Source organism: Mustela lutreola, chromosome 6 (genome assembly GCF_030435805.1).
Source record: "Mustela lutreola isolate mMusLut2 chromosome 6, mMusLut2.pri, whole genome shotgun sequence".
Taxonomy (NCBI): Eukaryota; Metazoa; Chordata; class Mammalia; order Carnivora; family Mustelidae; genus Mustela; species Mustela lutreola.
Window position 1 is genome coordinate 144,650,639 of NC_081295.1, and position 21,331 is coordinate 144,671,969.

At 44.4% G+C, this 21,331-nt stretch overlaps 1 protein-coding gene across 7 annotated transcripts in view; it reads left to right on the forward strand.

Moving 5' to 3' along the window:
• Positions 1-21,331, forward strand: part of PHACTR1 (phosphatase and actin regulator 1) — a 550,922-nt gene that overhangs the window by 305,577 nt on the left and 224,014 nt on the right. The window contains exon 1 of one of the 7 annotated variants that reach the window (XM_059179285.1): positions 12,997-13,147. The exons of the other annotated variants lie outside the window; for them this stretch is intronic. Within the exon in view, the coding sequence (XP_059035268.1) occupies positions 13,126-13,147 (22 nt within the window). The 5' untranslated portion in view covers positions 12,997-13,125. Of the gene's footprint in view, positions 1-12,996; positions 13,148-21,331 lie in introns of those variants that run through there. 7 annotated transcript variants of the gene reach the window in all.

The following is a 21,331-nucleotide window of genomic DNA, read 5'->3' on the forward strand; positions in this document are numbered from 1 at the left end:
TGGCCTATTTTACAAGTAATCAAATGATAAATAGACTTAGAAATAAGACCTATTGATTATAGCTGCTACTCAACGCCTTTCACGTGTGATTAATCAATATGTCAAGGTCGCCTTCATTTTACTAAATATGATTTCTATTCAAATATTCATACAGAAATTCACAAATCCATGGATTCACTAGATACATTTCCAAGTTTCATTTTAGGATCACAAATACCATGGTTTCTCATGAATTTCAGTGCAAACTCTCGGAGTGACAACAATTTGTCCTTGTACTTCCTGTTAATGACTATAGGGTTCATTCAGCAAGCCAGCCTTTTGGAAGAGCATGCCTTTTGGGTTCCTGTGGATCAAACCCCTCATCTTGCAGAGGAGAAAAGGGAAATGTGTCATGGTTAGGCGAGCCGTTCTCTATGACCTAAGCACCACTTGGTGTCAGGGCTCTTAACAAGACCCTGTCTCTTTGAGAAGGAAGCAGTTTCCAGTCTGGGACAGGATTCTGGCTGCTCTACTTGCTGGGTGACTCTAGAAGACCACAATATTTACTTCTGTGGGGAACTGTGTGGATTAAATGAAATAATTGGCACAAACATTTAGTATAGTGCTGGGTGAGAGAAGGTGCTCAAGAAATACTAGCTGTGATTACTATCATTTGTATCATTAACCACCGAGTCCAATTTTGTCTTGGGTTTTTCCTCCTGCTCTCCTGTGCTGCTTGGACTTCTCCTTGGGTTGGGTCCAAAATAAAAGCACTCATTTCTACTCTATATTTAACAGTTAAAACCCATACATTTTTTAAAAAAGATTTTATTTATTTAGCAGAGAGAGAGATCACAAGTAGGCAGAGAGGCAGGCAGAGAGAGAGAGGAGGAAACAGGCTCCCTGCCGAGCAGAGCCCGATGTGGAACTCGATCCCAGGACCCCGGGATCATGACCTGAGCTGAACACAGAGGCTTAACCCACTGAGCCACCCAGGTACCCAAAACCCATACATTTTTAAAAAGATTTTATTTATTTGAGAGAGAGGGAGAGGGAGAAATAGGCTCCCCGCTGAGCTAGGAGCCCTATGTTGGACTCGATCCCATGACCCCGCAATCATGACCTGAACCAAAGGCAGATGCTTCACCGACTGAGCCACCCGGGCACCCCTAAAACCCATATTTCTAATAAGGCAAGTAAAAGTGAGACCAGGGAAGAGCCCCTTCAGCATTGCACAGGTCAAAAGTATTTTGTTGTTTTAAAGCTTCAATGATCACAACCAGCAGGTCTAGGTAAAGGACTTGTGTGTGGATCTAAATTTATAATGACTAAGCATTTTTTGGTCCATTGAGTTGTCAAAAAAAAATGGGCAAGAGGAAATCCATTTGGTTCTCCGGGAGGAAGGCCAAGAGCTCAGAGAAGTAGAAGCTGGAGAGTTCTATGGGCAGAGCCCGGTGGACACTCAGACAAAGGGACAGCTCTGGAGGACTTGGCCTGAAGCAAGGGATAGAGGCTGAAAAGTGCTTCTTTAAGGTCAGGAGAGGCTAGGAAATGCTCTGACCCGACCAGAGTGTAGGAGTTGTGTGTCACCCCCAGAGGAAGAGCACTTGCTCAAGGGAACAGAGGTGAGGGCCCCCTCGGCTGAGGGGTGGATATCAACAGGTACCACAACCAGCTGTTACCTTTGAAGAGCCAGGACTTTAGTGAAAGCAGCAACAAGTAAACTGTCGGATTATCTGAGGAAGCTGTGAACTGTGTGAGTAAAGCAGGAGGGCTTCCTAGAGGAGGTGATGTATTTGAAATAGGACAGCACAGAGGAGTCCTTTCGGTCAGGGAAAAACCGTACACAAACAACTGAAGCCATTAAGAGAGCACGGCTTGTTTGGGAAAGGGGAGAAGTTCAGCAGGTAGAATTTGTGAAATGTCAGAGGGGCAGAAAATGACATGACTTCTCTGGGAAACCTGTCAAGGCAATTCATTTTTCTTCCAGCAGTATATTTTTGAAGCATTTTATATGTGCCAAGTTAAGTATGAGGAATATAAAAATCAGAAAGACTTTATGGTCTTTGCCCTCAAATACCATATAAAGGAGTACCAGGATTTGGGTAGATAAGTGCGAATGCAGAAGTTTTAAAAGTATTTGAGAGAGAAAGGTATTGTTTTAGAGGCAGAAAGGAGAGCATGGTCAGTCCCCCCTTGGGCATGAGAGAGGTTAGGAAAACCCTCGTACAGCTGGTGGAGTTCGGATCCCACCATGGGATCCCAGAGGCTGCACAGGGCTTTCCTGTTTGCTTGTTTGTTTTAAAGACTTCATTCATTCATTCATTCGTTGATTTAGAGTGCATGCAAGCAGGGGGAGGGGCAGAGGGTTGAGGCAAGGGAATCGAAAGCAGACTCCCCGCTGAGCATGGAGCCTTACACAGGGCTTGATCCCAGGACCCTGAGGTCATGACCTGAGCCAAAACCAAGAGTTGGGCAAGAGTGGGACATTCTGTCAGCTGAGCCACCCGGGCACACCTGGCCCACGGGATTTTTTTTTTTTTTTAATTTATTTGACAGACAGAGATCACAAGTAGGCAGAGAGGAAGGAAAGCAGGCTCCCTGCTGAGCAGAGCACCCAATGTGGGGCTCGATCCCAGGACCCTGGGATCATGACCTGAGCCAAAAGCAGAGGCTTTAACCCACTGAGCCACCTGGGCGCCCCTGCCCACGGGATTTTAAGCAGAGGTGGTGTGAATGAGTTTCCTTTGTAAAACTGTCTTTATGGAAAATTGTAAACCTACACAAAAGTAGCAAGAAAAGGGCCCTAAGCCCCTCTAAATTTATCAGCCTCATTGCCCCGCTCCTGTATCGACTGAAGCACATGTGGGAGGGCTTTGTGACCATGCTGCCGGCAGTGTCTAGGCGTATTTCAAAACCTTAAGCAGCCTGAGGGTCAAAAGACCAAGATTCTGTGATTCTCTTACCGACTCCTATAAAGCCCCAGGAACACCAGCAATTCCAAGTCTGCTGGTCTTATTTTTAGCAAAGCTTTGAGCTTCTATGTGATTTCACTAATAATTTCCCCTTCCATTTTAATATCTTATGCTTTACAGATGACATCTACAAATACTTCGTTTGGGAGAGGAGAGGCTAAAAATACTTGTAAAATCTATAGCTTGAAATATACCCATGTGTCTAAGGAGATAAAAAGGATTAATGGAGAAGATATGTACATAAAACCGTATTGGTGAGGGGAGGGCTCGAGACTTGCTTATTATTATGCCCCAAACATTCATTTCTTCAGTTTGCTAATCCGTATGAATGGCAAAAATGTCTAGGGTTTCCGGAGCTGTATAGAGGTTTTGGTTTTGTTAAGAGAGAGCGAGGGAGTTTGCACCAGCAGGGAATGGGCAGAGAGAGAGAGAGAGAGGGAGAGAATCTTCAGCAGGCTCCTCACTCAGCGTGGAGCCCAGCATAGGGCTGGATCTCATGACCCTGAAATCATGACTCAAGTCAAAACGATGAGTCAGTCACTTGACTGCCTGAGCCGCCCAGGGTCCCCAGGTGTTTAGAGTTTTAAGCCCTGTTTGAATGAAAGGAGGGGAGTGATGAGCTAAGTGAGCTGGTTAGTTGCCTGTGGTGGCTCCAAGCTCTGTGCCAACGAGGCTTTGTGATGAAATCATTGTTGCAGTCCAAGGACCTGGGGAAGGAGAAGGGATGAGCTTCCCGTCGACCAGAAGGTCAATAGGGGAGAAAAGGCCAGAGAGGCAGAAACCACAAAGTTCTGGGTAAGGGAACATGGAGCTAAACCAGAATCCGGTGGTTGGATTGGAAACAAGGACATGAGCAGTCGAGCCCACTCAGCCAGAGTGCTAGCGGCAGACCACATGGCAGGGTTTATAGTCCTCCCGTTTCTCCATCTGAGGCCAGAGGGAAGCTAGAACACGGTAATTCATGTATTCACATAACAAGTCGTGGACGGCGGCAGTGAACTTGACCTGCAAAATTAAGAATGCGTTTCTGCTCTGGGAAGAACCTGTGGTCTAGCAAGGGATGTTGCTGTGGGGAGGTAGAGGCTAAGGGTGCTACAGGCACACAGGTGGGGCCCCCATTTCTTTTTTTTTTTTTTTTTTTTTTTTTAAAACAACGACACTGCTCTTCTGTTTTATTTTGTTTTGTTTTATTTTTAAAGATTTTATTTATTTATCAGAGAGAGAGGGAGAGAGCGAGCACAGGCAGACAGAATGGCAAGCAGAGGCAGAGGGAGAAGCAGGCTCCCCGCTGAGCAAGGAGCCCGATGTGGGACTCGATCCCAGGACGCTGGGATCATGACCTGAGCCGAAGGCAGCTGCCCAACCAACTGAGCCACCCAGGCGTCCCGGGGCCCCCATTTCTTGAGAGTGAAGGCCAGCGAGGTCCGATGGGAGGAGAGAGCACAGGAGCTCGGCGGCGGTGGGTGAACAGTGCTGGTCGGGTGGCGATGCCTGATGGAAGCTGTGTCTCTGGCAGGACCAAGAGCAGAGTCAGAAGCCAGTCCAGGGGCCCAAGGAGAGGGCCTCAGTTGTAAGCTGCTCAGGACAAGGGTCTGTCTTCTCTCTGCTCTTCACTGCTCTAGTTCTAGTACCTAGAACAGTGCACAGTTACTAGGCAGTTAAAGTGTTCAATCTAAGAATATACATGTTATTTTATTAATTTTTTTGTCTATTTGATGAATATATGTTAAAGTGACTGTAGGGATAGTTGTTTGATACGACGGGAGTGGAACATGCATAGGAGGGTAGACTGGAGCCTGGAGAAATGAGGAGAGGTCCATCAGGAAGGGTCTTGCCTATCATGCCCAGGAGCTGGGACATGTGCTATCATAGGAGGCACGAGGCCTTGGAAGATTTTAACAACTTAGAAATTTTTATTTTTCCTTTTATTTATTTACTTTTTGACAGAGGAAGAAAGGGGAGGAGTGGGGAAGAAGGAGAGGGAGAGAGAATCCTAAGAAAGCTCCATGCCCAACACAGAGCCTGACTCAGGGCTCGATCGCACGACCCCGAGATCATGACCTGAGCCAAAATCTAGAGACAGCACTTAACCTACTGAGCCACCCTGGCGCCCCTTAAAATTTTTTTTATATTTACTTTTTTTCTTTTTTAAATTTCAAGCCATAATTGACAAAACAATTGTAAGCGCCTTAAAGTGCATGTTGTGATGATTTGATATACATTGATGAAAAGAGTCCCTCCATCCTGTTAACACATCGTCACCCTCTGTATTTTCCTTTTTTTGTGTGTGAGAACATTAACTTCCACTCTCCTTAGTACATTGCAGTGATACAACATGGTGTTGTCGCCTGTGGTCATCATGTTTTACACATTAGCTCCTCAGACCTTAGTTATCTTCTGGATGAAGAGTTCACACCCTTTTACTAACCTCTCCCTGTGCTCCTCCGTCCACCACCCCCCACCCCCCGCCCTGTCCCTGCGTACCACTTTTCTAGTCTGTGCCTATCAATTTCACTTTTTAAATGTTTTTTAAAAACTAAGGATCTTATTTATTCATTAGAGGGAGAGAGTGGGCAAGCAAGGGGAGGGGCAGAAGGGAGAGGGAGCAGCAGGCTTCCCGCTGAGCAGGGATCTGCAAGGGGGGCTCGATCCCAGGATCCTGGGGTCATGACCTGAACTGAAGGCAGACACTTAACCTACAGAGCCACCCAGGCGCCCTACAGTTGTCCTTTTTTAAAAACACATTGCTACCTAGAAGCGATACCATGCAGTATTTGTCTCTTTGCCTGCTGTAGTTCACTTAGCAGACTGCTCTCAAGATAGCATCTGTGTTGCTGCAAATGGCAGGGTATCCTTTCTTTTGGTGGAATAGTGTTCCAGTGTGTATATACCATATCTTGATCCATTCATCCATTGATTAGGTTGTTTCCAACTCATGGGTGTCACGGATAATGCTGCATTGAACGTGGGTGTGCAAATATCTCTTCAATACTCTGTATTTCCTGTGAAAATACACCCAGAAGATGGATCACATGGTAATTCTATTTTTAATTTATTGAGGAAACTTCGTACTGTTTTTTCTGTAATAACTGTGTCACTGTAAATTCCCACCAATAGTACACAAGGGTTGCCTTTCTCTAGACCCTCACCGACACTTGTTACTTACTTGTTTGGTTAAGATAATAGCCATTTTAACAGGTGTGAGGCGATCATTCGTTGTGGTTTTGGTTTGCATAGTCCTGTTGAGTGATGATCTTTTCACACCTTTTCATGTGAAAAGATGTTGGCAATTTGGAGTCTTTCTTAGAAAGACTGTCCATTCAGATGCTCTGCTCATTTTTGAATTGGATTGTTTGCTTTTTTGCCATTGAGTTGTATGAATTGTTACGTATTTTGGATATTAACCCCTCATTGGAATAATGATAATATTTTTAAAGATTGCCTTTTTCATTTTGCTGGTGGCTTCCATTGCTGTGCAAAAGCTTTTTTTTTTTTTTTTTTTTTTTTTTAAGTTTGATATAGTCCTAGTAGTTTTTTTTTTTTCCTGTTTTTTTGTTTTGTTTTGTTTTTGGTGACAAATCCAACAAAATCACCACCAAGATCCATATCAAGGAACTTATTTCCTATCTTTTCTTCTGGGAGTTTTCTGGATTTAGGACTTCCACTCAAGTCTTTAATGCATTTTGAGTTGATTTTTTGTGTGAGATAAGACTATGGGAGTTTCATCCTTTTGTAGGTGGCTGTCGAGGTTTCCCAACACTATTTCTTGAAAAGATGATCATTTCTTCTGTTGAATATTCTTGGCTCCCTCGTCCTAATTAACCATATATGCATGCTTTTTTTTTTTTTTTTTTGGTGTGCTCACTATTCTGTTCCATTAATCTGTATAGCTGCTTTTGTGCCAGTACCATACTGTTTTGATTACTACAGCTTGGTAACATAGTTTGAAATCAAGAGGTGTGATGCCTCCTGCCCTTTTTTTTTTTTTTTTAAGATTTTTTTTTTTTTTTAATTTATTTAGTCAGAGAGAGAGAGCGAGAGCGAGCACAGGCAGACAGAGTGGCAGGCAGAGTCAGAGGGAGAAGCAGGCTCCCCGTGGAGCAAGGAGCCAGATGTGGGACTCGATCCCAGGACGCCGGGATCATGACCTGAGCCGAAGGCAGCTGCTTAACCAACTGAGCCACCCAGGCGTCCTTTTTTTTTTTTTTTTTTTTTTTTTTTTAAGATCTATTTGTTTTAGAGAGAGTGGGAGTGTGGAAAGGAGCAAAGGGAGAGAGAGAATCCTCAAACAGACTCCCCACAGAGCACAGAGCCCAACACAGGGCTTGATCCCAAGACCCTGAGATCACGACCTGAGCTGAAATCAAGAGTCAGTCGCTTAACTGACTGAGCCACCTAGGTGCCCCGCCTCATGCCTTTTCTTAAGAATGCTTTGGCTAGGGGTGCCTGGGTGGCTCAGTGGGTTAAAGCCTCTGCCTTTGGCTTGGGTCATGATCTCAGGGTCCTGGGATTGAGCCCTGCATCGGGCATTCTGTTTGACCTGGAATCTGCTTCCTCCTCTCTGCTTCCTCCTCTCTCTCTTTCTCTGCCTGCCTCTCCACCTACTTGAGATCTCTGTCGGTCAAATAAATAAACATACCTCGTTTAAAAAAAAAAAAAAAGAATGCTTTGGCTATTTGATATCTTTTGTGGTTCCATACAAATCTGAGGATTTTTTTTTCTATTTCTATGGAAAATGTCATTTCTATTTTAATGGAAAAGTCTCAGTGGCTTTGCTGAGATGTAATCCACACACCATATAGTTCATCCATTTAAAGTATATAATTCAGTGGGTGTTAGTATATTCACTGAGTTCTACATCCATCACCAGAAGGAGTGTCAGAACATTCTCATTACCCAAAAAAGAAACCCTGCCCCCCCATCTTCAAGCCTAGCCCTGTAATCCTCCTATCCTCTACTAACCCTAGACAACCGATAGACTTTTTGTTTCCGCAGACTTCCCTAGTCTGTGCATTTCTTGTCAGCAGAATCATAACATGGGACCGGGTGCCTGTTGTCATTCACTTAGCTTCATAGGTTCAAGGTCCTTCTCCGCTGCAGAGTCTGTGTCAGTACTTCCTTGCTAAATCACGGTGTGGATGCAACACATTTTGCTTATCCATTACGTAGCTGATGGACAGTTAGGTCTCTACTTTGTGGCTATTATGAATAATACTGCTGTGAGCATTCACGTACAAGTTTTAGTGTAGACGTAATTCTCATTTCTCCTGAGTGTGTATCGGGAGTAGAATTCCTAGAATTCCTGGATCACGGAGTAATATTGTTTCACCATCTGAGGAACCGTCAGACATTTTTTCAAAATGTCTGCACCCTTGGACCTTTCCACCAGCAATGACCACATGAAGGTCCCATTTCTCTGCATCCTTTCTAAAACTTGTTACCTGTGTTTTTGAGTATAACCTCCCGAGAGGACTTTTAAAAAGTGAGAAGGTTCTGGGTTGGTGGTCAAGAAGAGAGTGATTGCAGCCCATTGAAGGAAGCGGATAAGGTTTTTTTCAGAAAACCTAGACACCGTACGTAAATATATTTCTATTACACTTTGTAATTAGCACGCTATTTCCTTGTGATCATCACAATAGCTTTTCGGGGTTGGAATGACTATTGTGACCGAGTTAGAGAAGAGGGAGCTGAGAACCAAACCGCTCGTGGCTTCCGGCATGTCGCAAGCCAAGGCCACTGTCCCCTGCCTCTTCCTCTGGAGCCATCTTGGCAGCCATGTCGGCTGCTTCTGAGATGTGAACCTCTGAGAGGAGACTGGGTAGTCTGGTCAGCGAAATTCAGCTTCCAGAGAAATTCAGCTTTGTAAAGTGATTGATTTAATGTGAAAAGGACTCTTCAGGAAAATCTGGGCTAAAACCAACACCCATAGCAAAGTGTTAATTCATTAAAAAGGGCAAGAGGAGATTATGTCCCAGAGAGTGTTTGGCGAGCATTAGGAAGTATTGGGGACTTGGGTCGCCTTCATCCTGCCTTTCTTCCACTTGTAAAATGAATTTACTTGTCTTCCCTGAAGATGTTGCTGAGGTGCCCGAAACTGGGCTCCATCAAATGTTGGTAAGATTCGGCTCATGAGCTCTCTGCCTGTTTGTGTGTGTTGAGAAGGTGTTTTTTGTTTGTTTTTACGACTTCAAGAGGCTGACTAGAATCAAAGGATGACTGATATTTAGCGACATAGACACTCCAGTGAAACTCAAGTGTCGGTGTGTATAAATAAAGTTTTATTGGCACACAGCCATGCACAGTCATTTGTGTACAGACCAAGGCGGCAGCTGCAGAGCTGAGTACTTGAAACAGAGACTCATAAAACCTCAAATACTTACTCTCTGACCCTTATCAGGAAGTTTGCCAACCCCTGACTGCATCAGAGTTCCTGTGATGAGAAGTTGCACATCCTAACCATATCGGCACCGTATCTTAGTTAGGATCCGGGGGACCCTCTCCTGTCCACAGGGCTCTCCTGAGCTGCAGTTCTGGTCTTTATCAAGGGCTACTTGATATCCTAGGGTGTCCAGAGGGACAGATTTAAAGTGGAAATCCACCTAAAAAGGAACAGCTGGTTGGAAATTGGGCTTGTGGATTATCTCTGCTCCTTACACCCACCCTGACCTTTATGCGGGCTTCAGGCTGCCACATTTTACAAAGGGAATGGATTTCAAATCCCCACCTAAGAGCTCACCATCTTGACTCTCTGTTATTGTTTCAGTGTGAACTTTAGAATAATCGCCTCTGCTATTTTGGCACATGGAGATTTGCCTCCACAGTAATTATTTTGCAACCCACAAAAGTAATTATAAAATCAAGTAATTATCTTCCAAACAAGCTGTAGCCTCAGCCGTGGTTCTTGGAGGGGGAGGGGAGTTCCCATTCTTTCATTTTCATTTTTAGGGGTGTCACATTCTGTTCTCCCCTTGTTCCCCCTCCCCCCACCTTACCTCTGTTCTTGTGTTATTTTAAGTGCGACAGCTCCTTTTGACGCAGCCTCTTCAAAACCATAGCCCTGCTCCAAGTTTATGAGCAGAGGGACAGAGAAGCAATCAAGAAAAGGGAAAAGCAAAGTCTGATTTCATTCTTTGGGCAACAGGAAATAAAATTGCAGAAGGAAAGATCAGCCCACCAGACTACGTTACTGGTTGGTTTGAATTATTGACAGCTGCGCTGTAGTGAGGCCCCCAGATTCTGAAGGTGTTCTCAGTAAGGGCTGGCACGAAGGGAGGGATGAAATCTGCCACACAGTTAGCGACCATCCGTCTCCAACAGGCTGGACACATACCAAATTTGGTTATTTCTTGAGAGACTTAGAGTCTGTTTATGAGTGTTTGTCTGACATGAGTGGCAGACACCATACAGAACATTTATCTATACGTTTGGAAATCGGCACCTGTCTGATACACTGAGCTACTTGCGTATAAAGAAACCAATCTCAGTGACCGGGAACCATCACAGATCGGCTACCCATTCAAGAATAGCCCTCTGCAAATTTCAGTAACTCACTAATTTGTAACTTTCTTTGCCAACCCACTAAAAAAGTCAAACATGCCACAGCCGGGAACTCATCCCCCAAAAGAACACACAGTGAACCTTTTGGCTCGCCCAGAGCCCTCATGTTGTCACATCCAGAATTAATAGCATGGTGCCGTTTCCTACCAGCCGTGGTATGAATTATTCATGCACTATTAAGCAGCCTGTGGTCAGAACACCACAACCCAAAGTAAAACTGAATACAAAAGAAGAGATCTTAATATTTGCAGCTGGAAGAGCCTTTTGCAGTGAAAATAGAAATTAAGTGTCTGACTCTTGGTTGCAGCTCAGGTCTTGGTGTCAGGTTCCCCCAAGATCACAGCCCTACACGCAGTAGGGAGTCTGCTTAAAGGTTCTTCCTGCTCTCACAGATTTACTAGTGCACGCTCTCTCTCGAATAAGTAAATCTTTTCTAAAAATATTTTTATTTTAAGATTTTGTTTATTTGACAGAGATCACAAGTAGGCATAGAGAGAGGAGGAAGAAGGCTCCCCGCTGAGCAGAGAGCCCAATTCGGGGTTCCACTGCAGGACCATGACCTGAGCTGAAGGCAGAGGTCTTAACCCACTGAGCCACCCCGGAGCTCCTCAAATAAGTAAATCTTTAACAAGCTAGAAAGAAAGAAAGAGCTATTAGACCCCTCCCATCCTTGTCCGGGATCTTTGAGATTGAATCATGATGTGTATGTAGATTTCTTGTGCTAGGACCGTAGAAATAGCTTGGAATACCTGGTGAAATTAGTAATTTTTGGACTGCACACCTGTGTTAACTTTTCAAGGTGTTTTGTTTTTTTTTTTTAAGATTTTATTTATTTCTTTGACAGAGATCACAAGTAGGCAGAGAGGCAGGCAGAGAGAGAGGAGGAAGCCGACTCTCTGCTGAGCAGAGAGCCTGATGTGGGGCTCGATCCCAGGACCCTGCGATCATGACCTGAGCTGAAGGCAGAGGCTTTAACCCACTGAGCCACCCAGGTGCCCCAACTTTTCAAGTTTTTCTGGAAGGCAGAAGAGGCAAACATATACAAAAAGGAATATCTCTATTCAAGAAATGAGGGACGCCTGGGTGGCTCAGTTGGTTAAGCAGCTGCCTTCAGCCCAGGTCATGATCCCAGCGTCCTGGGATCGAGTCCCACATCGGGCTCCTTGCTTGGCAGGGAGCCTGCTTCTCCCTCTGCCTCTACCTGCCACTCTGTCTGCCTGTGCTCGCTCTCGCTCCTCTCTCTCTCTGATAAATAAATAAATAATCTTAAAAATAAATAAATAAATAAATAAATGAAAAAAAAAAAAAAAAACAATGAAAAGAGAGATCCTTTGGAAGAAAACTTACAAGTATCTTGGAAGACCCCATATATAAGACAGATGAAAGGAAGGCTCCTCTCTCTGCCCTCCCTTAGTGCCCTAGAATCCGAGAGATTTTTAGAACCACAGTTAAAGTGTTGTCACTGCATTATACTTAGATGAGATACAATGGATTGCAGAGTGATGGCTGCGTTTCTAGAATATAAACATCTGGCCTAACAAGGGATTACACCCTAACTTTTAATTAGGTGGAGATGATGAAACCTCCACTACAGCAGCTGTGATATAAATAAGGTATAACCAAATAGGTTATGAGGGGAATGTGTGTGTGTGTGTGTGTGTGTGTGTGTATACACATGCACACGCGTGTGTGAGAGAGAGTGTGAGCGTGCTATAGATGTATACCTTAAGGTCAAGTTAGCTTTGGGAAAATGTACAAATTGGCTGAAGAATTACATCCTATATAAATGAGTAGGAATATAACATTTTTAGATTCAGATCATTTTGGTAGGAAAGTTTAATCTCACACCAACATTAATAATCACCTCTTACAAAAAAAAAAGCTGCTTCAAATGAGCTAGGTTCTGGTGGACAGTCCCTTTTGCTCCTGTCCTTATGTTGTCGATGGTCCTGAAACTGACCACTGGATTTGGGAACAAGTGTTGAAGACCAAACCGGAATGGCATTTAGCATTTTAGCCGTAAGTGTGACAGATGGGGGAGTGTGTGTTCCTAGCTCAAAGTCCATAATTCACCGCGAGTGAAATGGCACAAATTTACGTTGGAAAAACCTCCTAGCCTAAATTACAGTAGGATTTCACTGGGAGGATTTCCACCATGATTTTGGAAAGCAGACACGGCTTATTTTTATTGCAAAATCCTAAGAGTGCGATTCCTGGCAGTGTTTACCAGAGAGAAGGAATTAGCAGCCTCCAGGGGAGGGTTAGGAAAGCAGAGCACCCTCTGGGAATCAGCTCTTGCATCCCTGTTCCAAAAGCCTCAGCAGGAACTGGCCTCTGACAAGTCACTCGGGCCCGACCTCTCTTTTCCTTCTTGCAAAAGGGGGTGACGAATGGGAGGATGGCAGAGGGTCTTGAGGACATCCAGGAGGCATCTGGACCATTCTCAAAAATAAACACAGGGCTGTGTTGTGTTTTATACCCACAGTGCAGGCTTGCCTTGCACATTCGGAAGGGAGGAAGGAGATGGCGTTTCTCTTTTCTCTTAGTCCTCTCCCCTCTGTTCATTGGTGACAGTGGGCAGAAGACCAGAGGACCCGACAGGCTGTGTGACTGAATGACCGCTGTTTTATTGCAAGGTGAACGAGCGGAGGGGTCCCCTGAGCGAGGTGGACAGATGGCGGCATTGTTGCTGCTACACTGCTTCTGGCTGCGAGTGGCCTCCTCTGAGGCGGGGGGTAGGGAGGCTGGGGGAGGGGGTCACTCAGAGCCTCAGCTGAGCCCTTCTCAGCCTGTGCAGGTCACTCGGAAGAGCAGTTTCCTGAAGGGTGACCGAGAGACCGAGTACCATGCCCGTGGCCGGTCCTCCTACTCAAAAGACAAAAGCTGCACATTCTCCTGCAAGGGTGGGTGGGCTGAGGTCCTCTGGGAAGTACAGATTCTCTTCAGAATGCATAGTGCTCTGCTTTAGCCATAGAAAACACAGAGTTTTAAAAATGAATGACTAGGTCTGTGACTTGGAAATACAAGGTGTTGGGGTAGAGGAGGGAGCAGTCTCTAAGTAGGTGGTAAATTTGGGGGACTCTGAACCTCCACCTTTGGTCTTGATTTGCTCCCTTTCTTTGTTTCCTTATGGGTGTTCAGGGCCCTAATCTGTTGGGTTCTTCTCCAAACTCAAGTTTAAATTCACTTGCCTTACTGCAATTGGGAAAGCAATTTTTTGCCTGGCGTCTAAATAGGTTGAGGTCTGGACTGTTATAATCAGTCCAAGGTAATAAGGCAGAAAAGACGAATTCTTCCGTGCCATTTGAAAATACGTTCGGCCCTGATTCTGGGGTCTGTGCCATTCCAGCAGAGACCAGCAGAAAGTACTCCCCTTCCTGCCAAAGACTTAAAGTTAAGGGAGGCTGTGGCATGCTTCTCTGCTATTTCGTGTCCCAAAGCGGCTCTGATTACAGTGTGAGAAACTTTATAATTCAAGTTCTACAGTTCAAGGCTGAGATGTTTGTCAACGTTACTGAGATGTTTTCCGGAATGTGTTCCGCGTAACACTTGCTCTTTAGGATGGTAATAGATGGTATGTGAAAAATTTCAAGATCAAACTAATTTGAAAAATGGGGCTAAAGCAAAGTTAAGTAGCTTGTTTTAATCTCTGAGCCCGTGGTATGCCCATGCGCGTGGGGAAGGTTCACGAATGATGTGTATATACTCATTGACCCAGATTTATCCAAATGAGCAGTGTTTTTTGTTTCTGGGGGTGGGGAGAGCATCACAAGGGATGAAAGTCCCAGAGGAAAATTAATGTGCTATTTTAGAATCCTCCCGTATAAAAGACCAGATTGGCTGAATATGTTTCCTACTTTGAGACATTTGGAATCCAACGGAACTGTGAGGTTCGTTCATGAATATTTCCTTCCACCAGAAGCTGTTAGCACTAAACTTTGACATAGTGACCGAAAAGAAATATGTTTGCCGAACATACTGATTCAGTGATTTTTTTTTCTGGCTGAAAGAGCTCTGAAGGCAACTTTAACTATTCTACTGATTGTACCTGTGCATCTTCTACCAGGAATCAGGTTCCCAAGTCAGGCTCTAGAGCCCTACGGCAGGGCTGAGACTTCCAGAAACTTGTGGTCTCCACCTGAAGAATATTTTAGGTCCGTGTTACTCAGCTACAGGACTGTTGACATTCTGGACTGCACGATTCTTTGTTGGGGATGGACGATTCTGTGCCTTATAGCATACTCAGGAATATCCCTGGTCCCTACCCATGAAATGTCAGCAGCCTTAAAAATATACCTGAGATTTTATTTAGTCGGGTATTGTAAGGGGACAGACCCAGAGATAACTGCCTTTGAATGAAAAGTTTATTTCTTCCAACATGTAAGAGGTTGGCACACATGCATTCCTATACTGGGATTGGTCCTGAGGCAGAAAGACCAAGAGGAGAGCCTAGCTCAGAGACTTTATTGTGTGTGTGTGTGTGTGTGTGTGTGTGTGTGTGTGTGTTTTACAGGGAGGGAATGTGCAAGTCAGGATGGGCAAGGTTGAGGGGTGCCTGGGTAGCCTAGTGGGTTAAGCTTCTCTCTTCAGCTCGGGTCATGATCTCGATCCTAGGATGGAGCCCTGCATTGAGCTCCCTTCTCAACAGGGAGCCTGTTCTCCCTCTCCCTCTGCCCTTCCGTGCATGCTTTCTTGCTCTCCCTCTCTTCCTCTCACTTGTTCTCTCTCAAATAAAATCTTATTAAAAAAAAAAAAAAAAAAAAGATGGGCAAGGTTGAGCAAGTGTAGGGTTGGACAGTCTGAATCGCATTGATTGGCTCAGAGTTGGTCTCTGGTGATCAGGTACCCAGCCCTGGCATGATTTAGGCCAGAGCAAATATTAACTTGGTGCATGAGAATTAGATAAAGGAGGTGTTTGTCGTATACGTTTTGGATTGGTTGGTTTGCATATGAGCAACATGGCAGCAGGCAAGTTAATTACAATCTCCAGGAAATCTCCAGCCCTTGGAGGGGCGCTCTCTCTTAGAGCCTAGATAGATGTCAGAGCATCATAAAATACAAAAAAATATATATATATATAAAAACCACGATTGTTACAGCTACCTCCCAGTTACAACAAACGAAAATGTCTCCAGACATTGTCAAATGCCCCCCCCCCAAAGGGTGGGCAGTGGGGATCACCCCTCGGGTTAGGAACCATGGATTAAGAAGCAAGGTGGGTAGTGCCAACCCTGAGTGATCTCACCAAAGCAAGAGAGCAATGTGGACTCCAGTCCAGGAGAAGGCTTTGTGTGAAGGGGTGATTTGGACTGGTAGGACTCAGGAAGGAAGATGTCCTGGGTAGGGGGAGTCACATGGCCTCGAACAAAGGGTGGGGGGGAGACTATACTGATGTTCGGATGTTAACAATGACATCTTGTTCACTTGCTGCACGCCAAGCCCTGTGCCAGCGATGGGAATTGTCTACTTCGTCTTCCCAAAAGAGGAGTGGTATTTATCTCATCTTGACAGAAAAGGAGACTGAGACCCAGGGATTAAGCAGCACGCTGGGTCACACCGAAGATATGTGCCAGTGTTAGGATCTGAAATCAGGTCTCTGTGGTTAGAAGTAACATCAGGTAAGGCTGAAGGATATTCCATTACAGCCCGAAGTGTCTAGACTTAAAGTTTTGTGGTACCTACAACAGGGGCAGATTGCTCAGCAGGAGACCAGTATGATGGAGAGGGCATCCTGGCTCCTCTTATAGTCATGGCCCCCAGTAGGCACAGGGGAGCTGGTCGCCGGTGGGCCAGGGTGCTGCGGGGCTGGGTGAGACCAGGGATGATCCTTGCTTGGCCAAGGGAGGTGACGGTAGGATTGGGGCCAGAGGGGCATCAGAGAGGTTTCTATACAGCAGGAAATAAAGGCTGAAGAAATGACTAAAAGATTATACTTCACTGGGTCTAAGACAAAAGCCTAGCAGAATGGGGATCTCCCCCTCCTCCCCACCGGGGAAGGGCCTCGGTGTAACAGGGAAGTAGCAGAGTGTGCTAGAATCTGGGCTCACCCAAAGAAGTTGAATTTTAGTTCATTTCCATGCCTCGTTTTTGATTTTCAGACTTGCACCTTCATTTCACACTCTTAGGAGCCAAGTACGGCTCCTCTGGACTTGACGTACATGAACTTGCTTATTCTAGTGGCCTCTGAAGATCAAGGCTCAGGGAGGTACAGTAACTTGCCCCAAATCTGCCTTCAGCGTCATGCCCTTAAGTACCAAGCTGTGCAACCTCCTAAACACATTATTAATGCTCAGCTGCTGGGCACTTCTGACCACTTTCTTTCCAATCGTTGCTGGGCACACTTACACACCTCTTGCCTTTCTCATCTATGGAATGAAGGAGCTGAGCTTGTAAATCTTTTTGGCTCTGCCTTCTGTGTCTATGAATAATAATTCCACTAACTGAGCAGATGACCCATAATTCTATTACTCAACAGGGTAGAGACCTTTTCAGGGGTCTTCTCTTTGAGCCCTTGGGTGACTTGGGGAAAGATTCTCCTCTGGGATCCTAGCCCCTGAGCATGGTTCACAGAAAGCCATTCTGCTATGTATGTACCTCAGTGTCCCCTGCTCGCTTGTGAGCTCCTTGAGGGCAAGATGAGGTTTTATTCGTTTTTGTATTCCTGGCACATAGCTTGTTCCCAGCAGAAAATCAATACTTGTTTTGTTTTTGCTTTTTTAATGATTGCAGACTGTGAGGGAATCATATTTAGTAAGTTTCCCTTGCGAAACATTACCGTCATTCAGGGAAACTCTTTATGGAAGAAGAGGGGAGTCATTAGGCCTTAGCATGGCTACAAACACAGAGGCAGGGAGTTATGTTGGAAGGAAATGAAGCTTCCTAGCCAGGTTTCATGAGGGCAAAGGACTTCCAAGGCCCAAATGTATGGAGCACAAGGTCAAGTTGATGTTACTTCCTATCGAAGAGTTTGGACAGGCGTTGGCAGACCTTCTCTGTAAAGGGCCGGATAGTAAACATTTTAGGCTCTCACCATATGGTCTCTGTTGCAGCTAATCAATTCTGTTGTAGCTTCAAAGCAGCCATAGGCAATATATAAATGAAAAACCATGGCAGCGTTCCAATAAGATTGTATTTACAAAGACAGGCAGCCAGCCGGATTTGAACTAAGGGGTCATGTTTTGCCAAACCTTGATGTCGACTTCTCAAGTGCGACAGAACAGGCCACGTAGGCCAGCCCCTTGACAACTGTGTGGCCTTCATCAGAGTGAGCCTCAATTTCTCCATCTATAAAATGGTGACTCTCACAGCACCCAGGGCTGCATTGGGATTAAATGAGAGGACCTAAAGCATTTGGCACTGACTTCACCCTAGCATCCAGCAAGCACACAGAAGTGGTGGCTATTGGTGTTGTTATAAGTAGTACATGACCCCTCATGCCTTTTTCCTTCTTGCTTTTCATTAAATGAAATCACCCGTCAAATGTTTTATTATCAGACTCCTTTTTTGCCTTTATACTTCTTGAGTTCGAAGAAGGATAAGGAAAATACCTGAATTCCTACAATTAGTATAAAATTCACCTGCAGTAATTCACACAGTGCTTGGGATGTAGTACCGAGTATGTGATAGCCAAGAGCATGAGGAAGAAGTTGAAAAACATAGGGTGGTAAAATGAAGACTATAAGAAAGTCACTAACGACTTAGAAATCTCGTGAAATTTCCATTGAATAGGAATTCTGATGGAGAGTTTTTTTTTTTTTTAGCATTTAGAGCTAAAACTACATGAGTTAGTGGGGTTTTTTGTTTTGTTTTGTTTTGTTTTACTTTAAGATTTGCAGTCAATTAATGGCTTGGCTGTGTTTATCCATGATTTCCTAAAGTGGAATCCATTGCTCATAAACCAGGAACTTTAAAACCAGTCATGGCATTTGCTTTTCAAAATGATCTGTTTATATTCTAGCTGAAACAGGATAAGTCACACATGCAAAACAGCTGTCTGTCGGTCATGAAGAACAGACTGTGTTCTACTTCTGGGGAACACTCGTTAAGAGCAGTCATTGTGCTGGGCCGATGCTTGTACGGGAATATATACAAGAGGTGGAAGCAGAACTTACCCAACCGGGTCTGACTTCTTTCAAGACCTGTGTGTCAAGGTTTAGAGAACAGGGTTTCTCAACCTTGGCACTACTGACGTTCTGGGCCAGCTAGTTCTTCATTATGAGAAGTTGTTCTGTGTTGGTATACGTGTAGCATCCTGACCTGTCCCCACCGCATACCAGGAACAACCCCCACCATGTCACAACCAAAAGTATCTCCAGATTCTGCGGAATGTCTTCCCCTGGTTGAGAACCACTGGTGTAGACTGCAGATTCAGTAATGCCTCGAGATCCCCTATTCCAACATTTCTAAGCAAAGATAATTTATCCTATGGAAACATGCGAGTGGCATTTGGTAGGATGTCCTGATTTCAGACAGCCTCCCCTGCTGACCCAACTTGGAAATCCCTCCTCAAACTCCCCCCACCCCCAACCGGGGTTGATTTTCTTAAATTTGAAAACAGGGTGTGGTATTCTCTATGCAGTGTTTGTCTTGTTTGGGCCCGAATGTCTGAATATGTTTATTGTGTCCCCTCTCACTTTCCGTCTTGATGAATTTTGCTTTGACAAATAGTGGATGCGCTTTATGCTGGTTAACAAAGTTGAGTGTCCTTAATTATCGAAGAGTGATGCTAAGTCCACTATTAGTTTAACTGAAGAAAATTTCACTTAAAACTGTAATAAAAGGCAGAGCAATACAATTTTTTGGTCTCCTCTGTTTCCCATTCTGCTGCTAAGAGAAAGATTTTTGGTGGCTTTCCTGTGTTGCATGACTGTTGAAGGGTTTAGTAAGGTGTTACATTATATGGGACTGGGAAGGGCTGGCGTCTTGAAGTGCACGAGAGGAGTCTGTTTACCTGTTTACTGGAACACTTTCCAGGTAAATGCTGGTACATCAGCTATATTACCGGAAGCAGATTGATTTATCTTTAGAGCTTTCTGTTAAACGGATCTATACCATTGTTTATAAAATAAGGTTGATATTACTCGTGTCTTTAGAACAAGTACCAGAAATTACCAGTTTTCTTTTTAACCAACCTTCACACAAAGGATATATTGGTAGCAAGAAAAAATGAAATTGAAGTTTACTTTTTAGTAGATCTTACAGGAGGCACTCCATGGGAACGTGGCTGTATATTAAATCCATAATAAGATAAGTTATAGGGGATATTGAGAAAAGTGTCGCTATTTAAATTGCATCTTGAAAATGTTTATGCTAGGACATATATATAGCTTTCTGTATCACTATTCTGAGACTCACAGAATTTACCAACTTAATGAAATACCACATTTTCCACACTGGGGAGAATATGTTAATATACTATTTCACCTAATGCCATAGAATAATTACCCATGGAGAGATTTTTTTTCTGATATTATATAGCCTGGGAATAACTTCACCAAATTATTCCTGGGCTATTCTGTATTTACCATTTATTAAGGAGTTTCGTTTTACACTGAACAGTAATACCTTGAAAAGTAATTGTGGCCCATAGTATTGGATATTTTTAGAACGTTGGTTTTCCTGAGACATAATTACTTTAAGCTCAACCTATTTTGTACTGAATCTGCGTATAGATAACAATCTGCCTTTGTTTCCCCGTATTTTATAGCACCGACGAAATGACCAAATAGCTCTTAATTTTAAGCTCTCAGTCCTGGGCAGGTCATGGCCACACAGTAGAAGAGATCTTGTTGTGTGTTGTTAAAACAGTATTTTCTAGGCTCTTCCTATTAGTGTGTACAGAAAATCCCTTGTGCCTTGGATATTTGTGATATTTACTAACTCTGTTATGAGTTTTTTTTTTTTAAGAATTTGTTTATTTATTTGACAGAGATCACAAGTAGGCAGAGAGGCAGGCAGAGAGAGAGGAGGAAGCAGGCTCCCCACTGAGCAGAGAGCCTGATGCGGGACTCGATCCCAGGACCCTGGGATCATGACATGAGCCGAAGGCAGTGGCTTAACCCACTGAGCCACCCAGGCACCCCTGTTATGAGTTTTTATACTGTTTGAGAATATAGGAGATGAGATGAATCCAATACTTTTGTTATTGTATTGGAATCTTGGTCAAAACTTCCAGCAGGAGCAAGTCTCAATTTTATGCAACCTTTTTTTTCTTTTTTAAGATTTTATTCATCCATTTGACAGAGATCACAAATAGGCAGAGAGGCAGGCAGAGAGAGAGGGAGGGGAAGCAGGCTCCCCGCTGAGCAGAGAGCCCAATGTTGGGGCTTGATCCCAGGACCCTGAGATCCTGACCTGAGCCGAAGGCAGAGGCTTTAACCCACTGAGCCACCCAGGCGCCCCAATTTTATGTAACTTTCTTTCCTGAATGTCATGAAAAGGAAGCCAACTTCTTCCTTTCCTTCTCTTTTCCTGTACTTCAATTTTTCTTGAGAATGCTATGGTTTTCATCTTGACTCGCCACTACATTTGTAAGGAGAAAAATCTGGAGGACAGCCACTGATTAGCTAAAAGTTTCTGCGCAGGAGCATGGAGACTGCATTGGTGCATATTCTTGTTAGAGACACAGCCTGTAGATCCATTACTAAATGCTCCCTCACCCCGCAACCGAAGTCCATTTGAAAATCCAAATTAGAGGGGCGCCTGGGTGGCTCAGGTCGTGATCTCAGAGTCCCGGGATGGAGCCCCGCATCAGGCTCTCTGCTCGGCAGGGAGCCTGCTTCTCCCTCTCTCTCTGCCTGCTTCTCTGTCTACTTGTGATC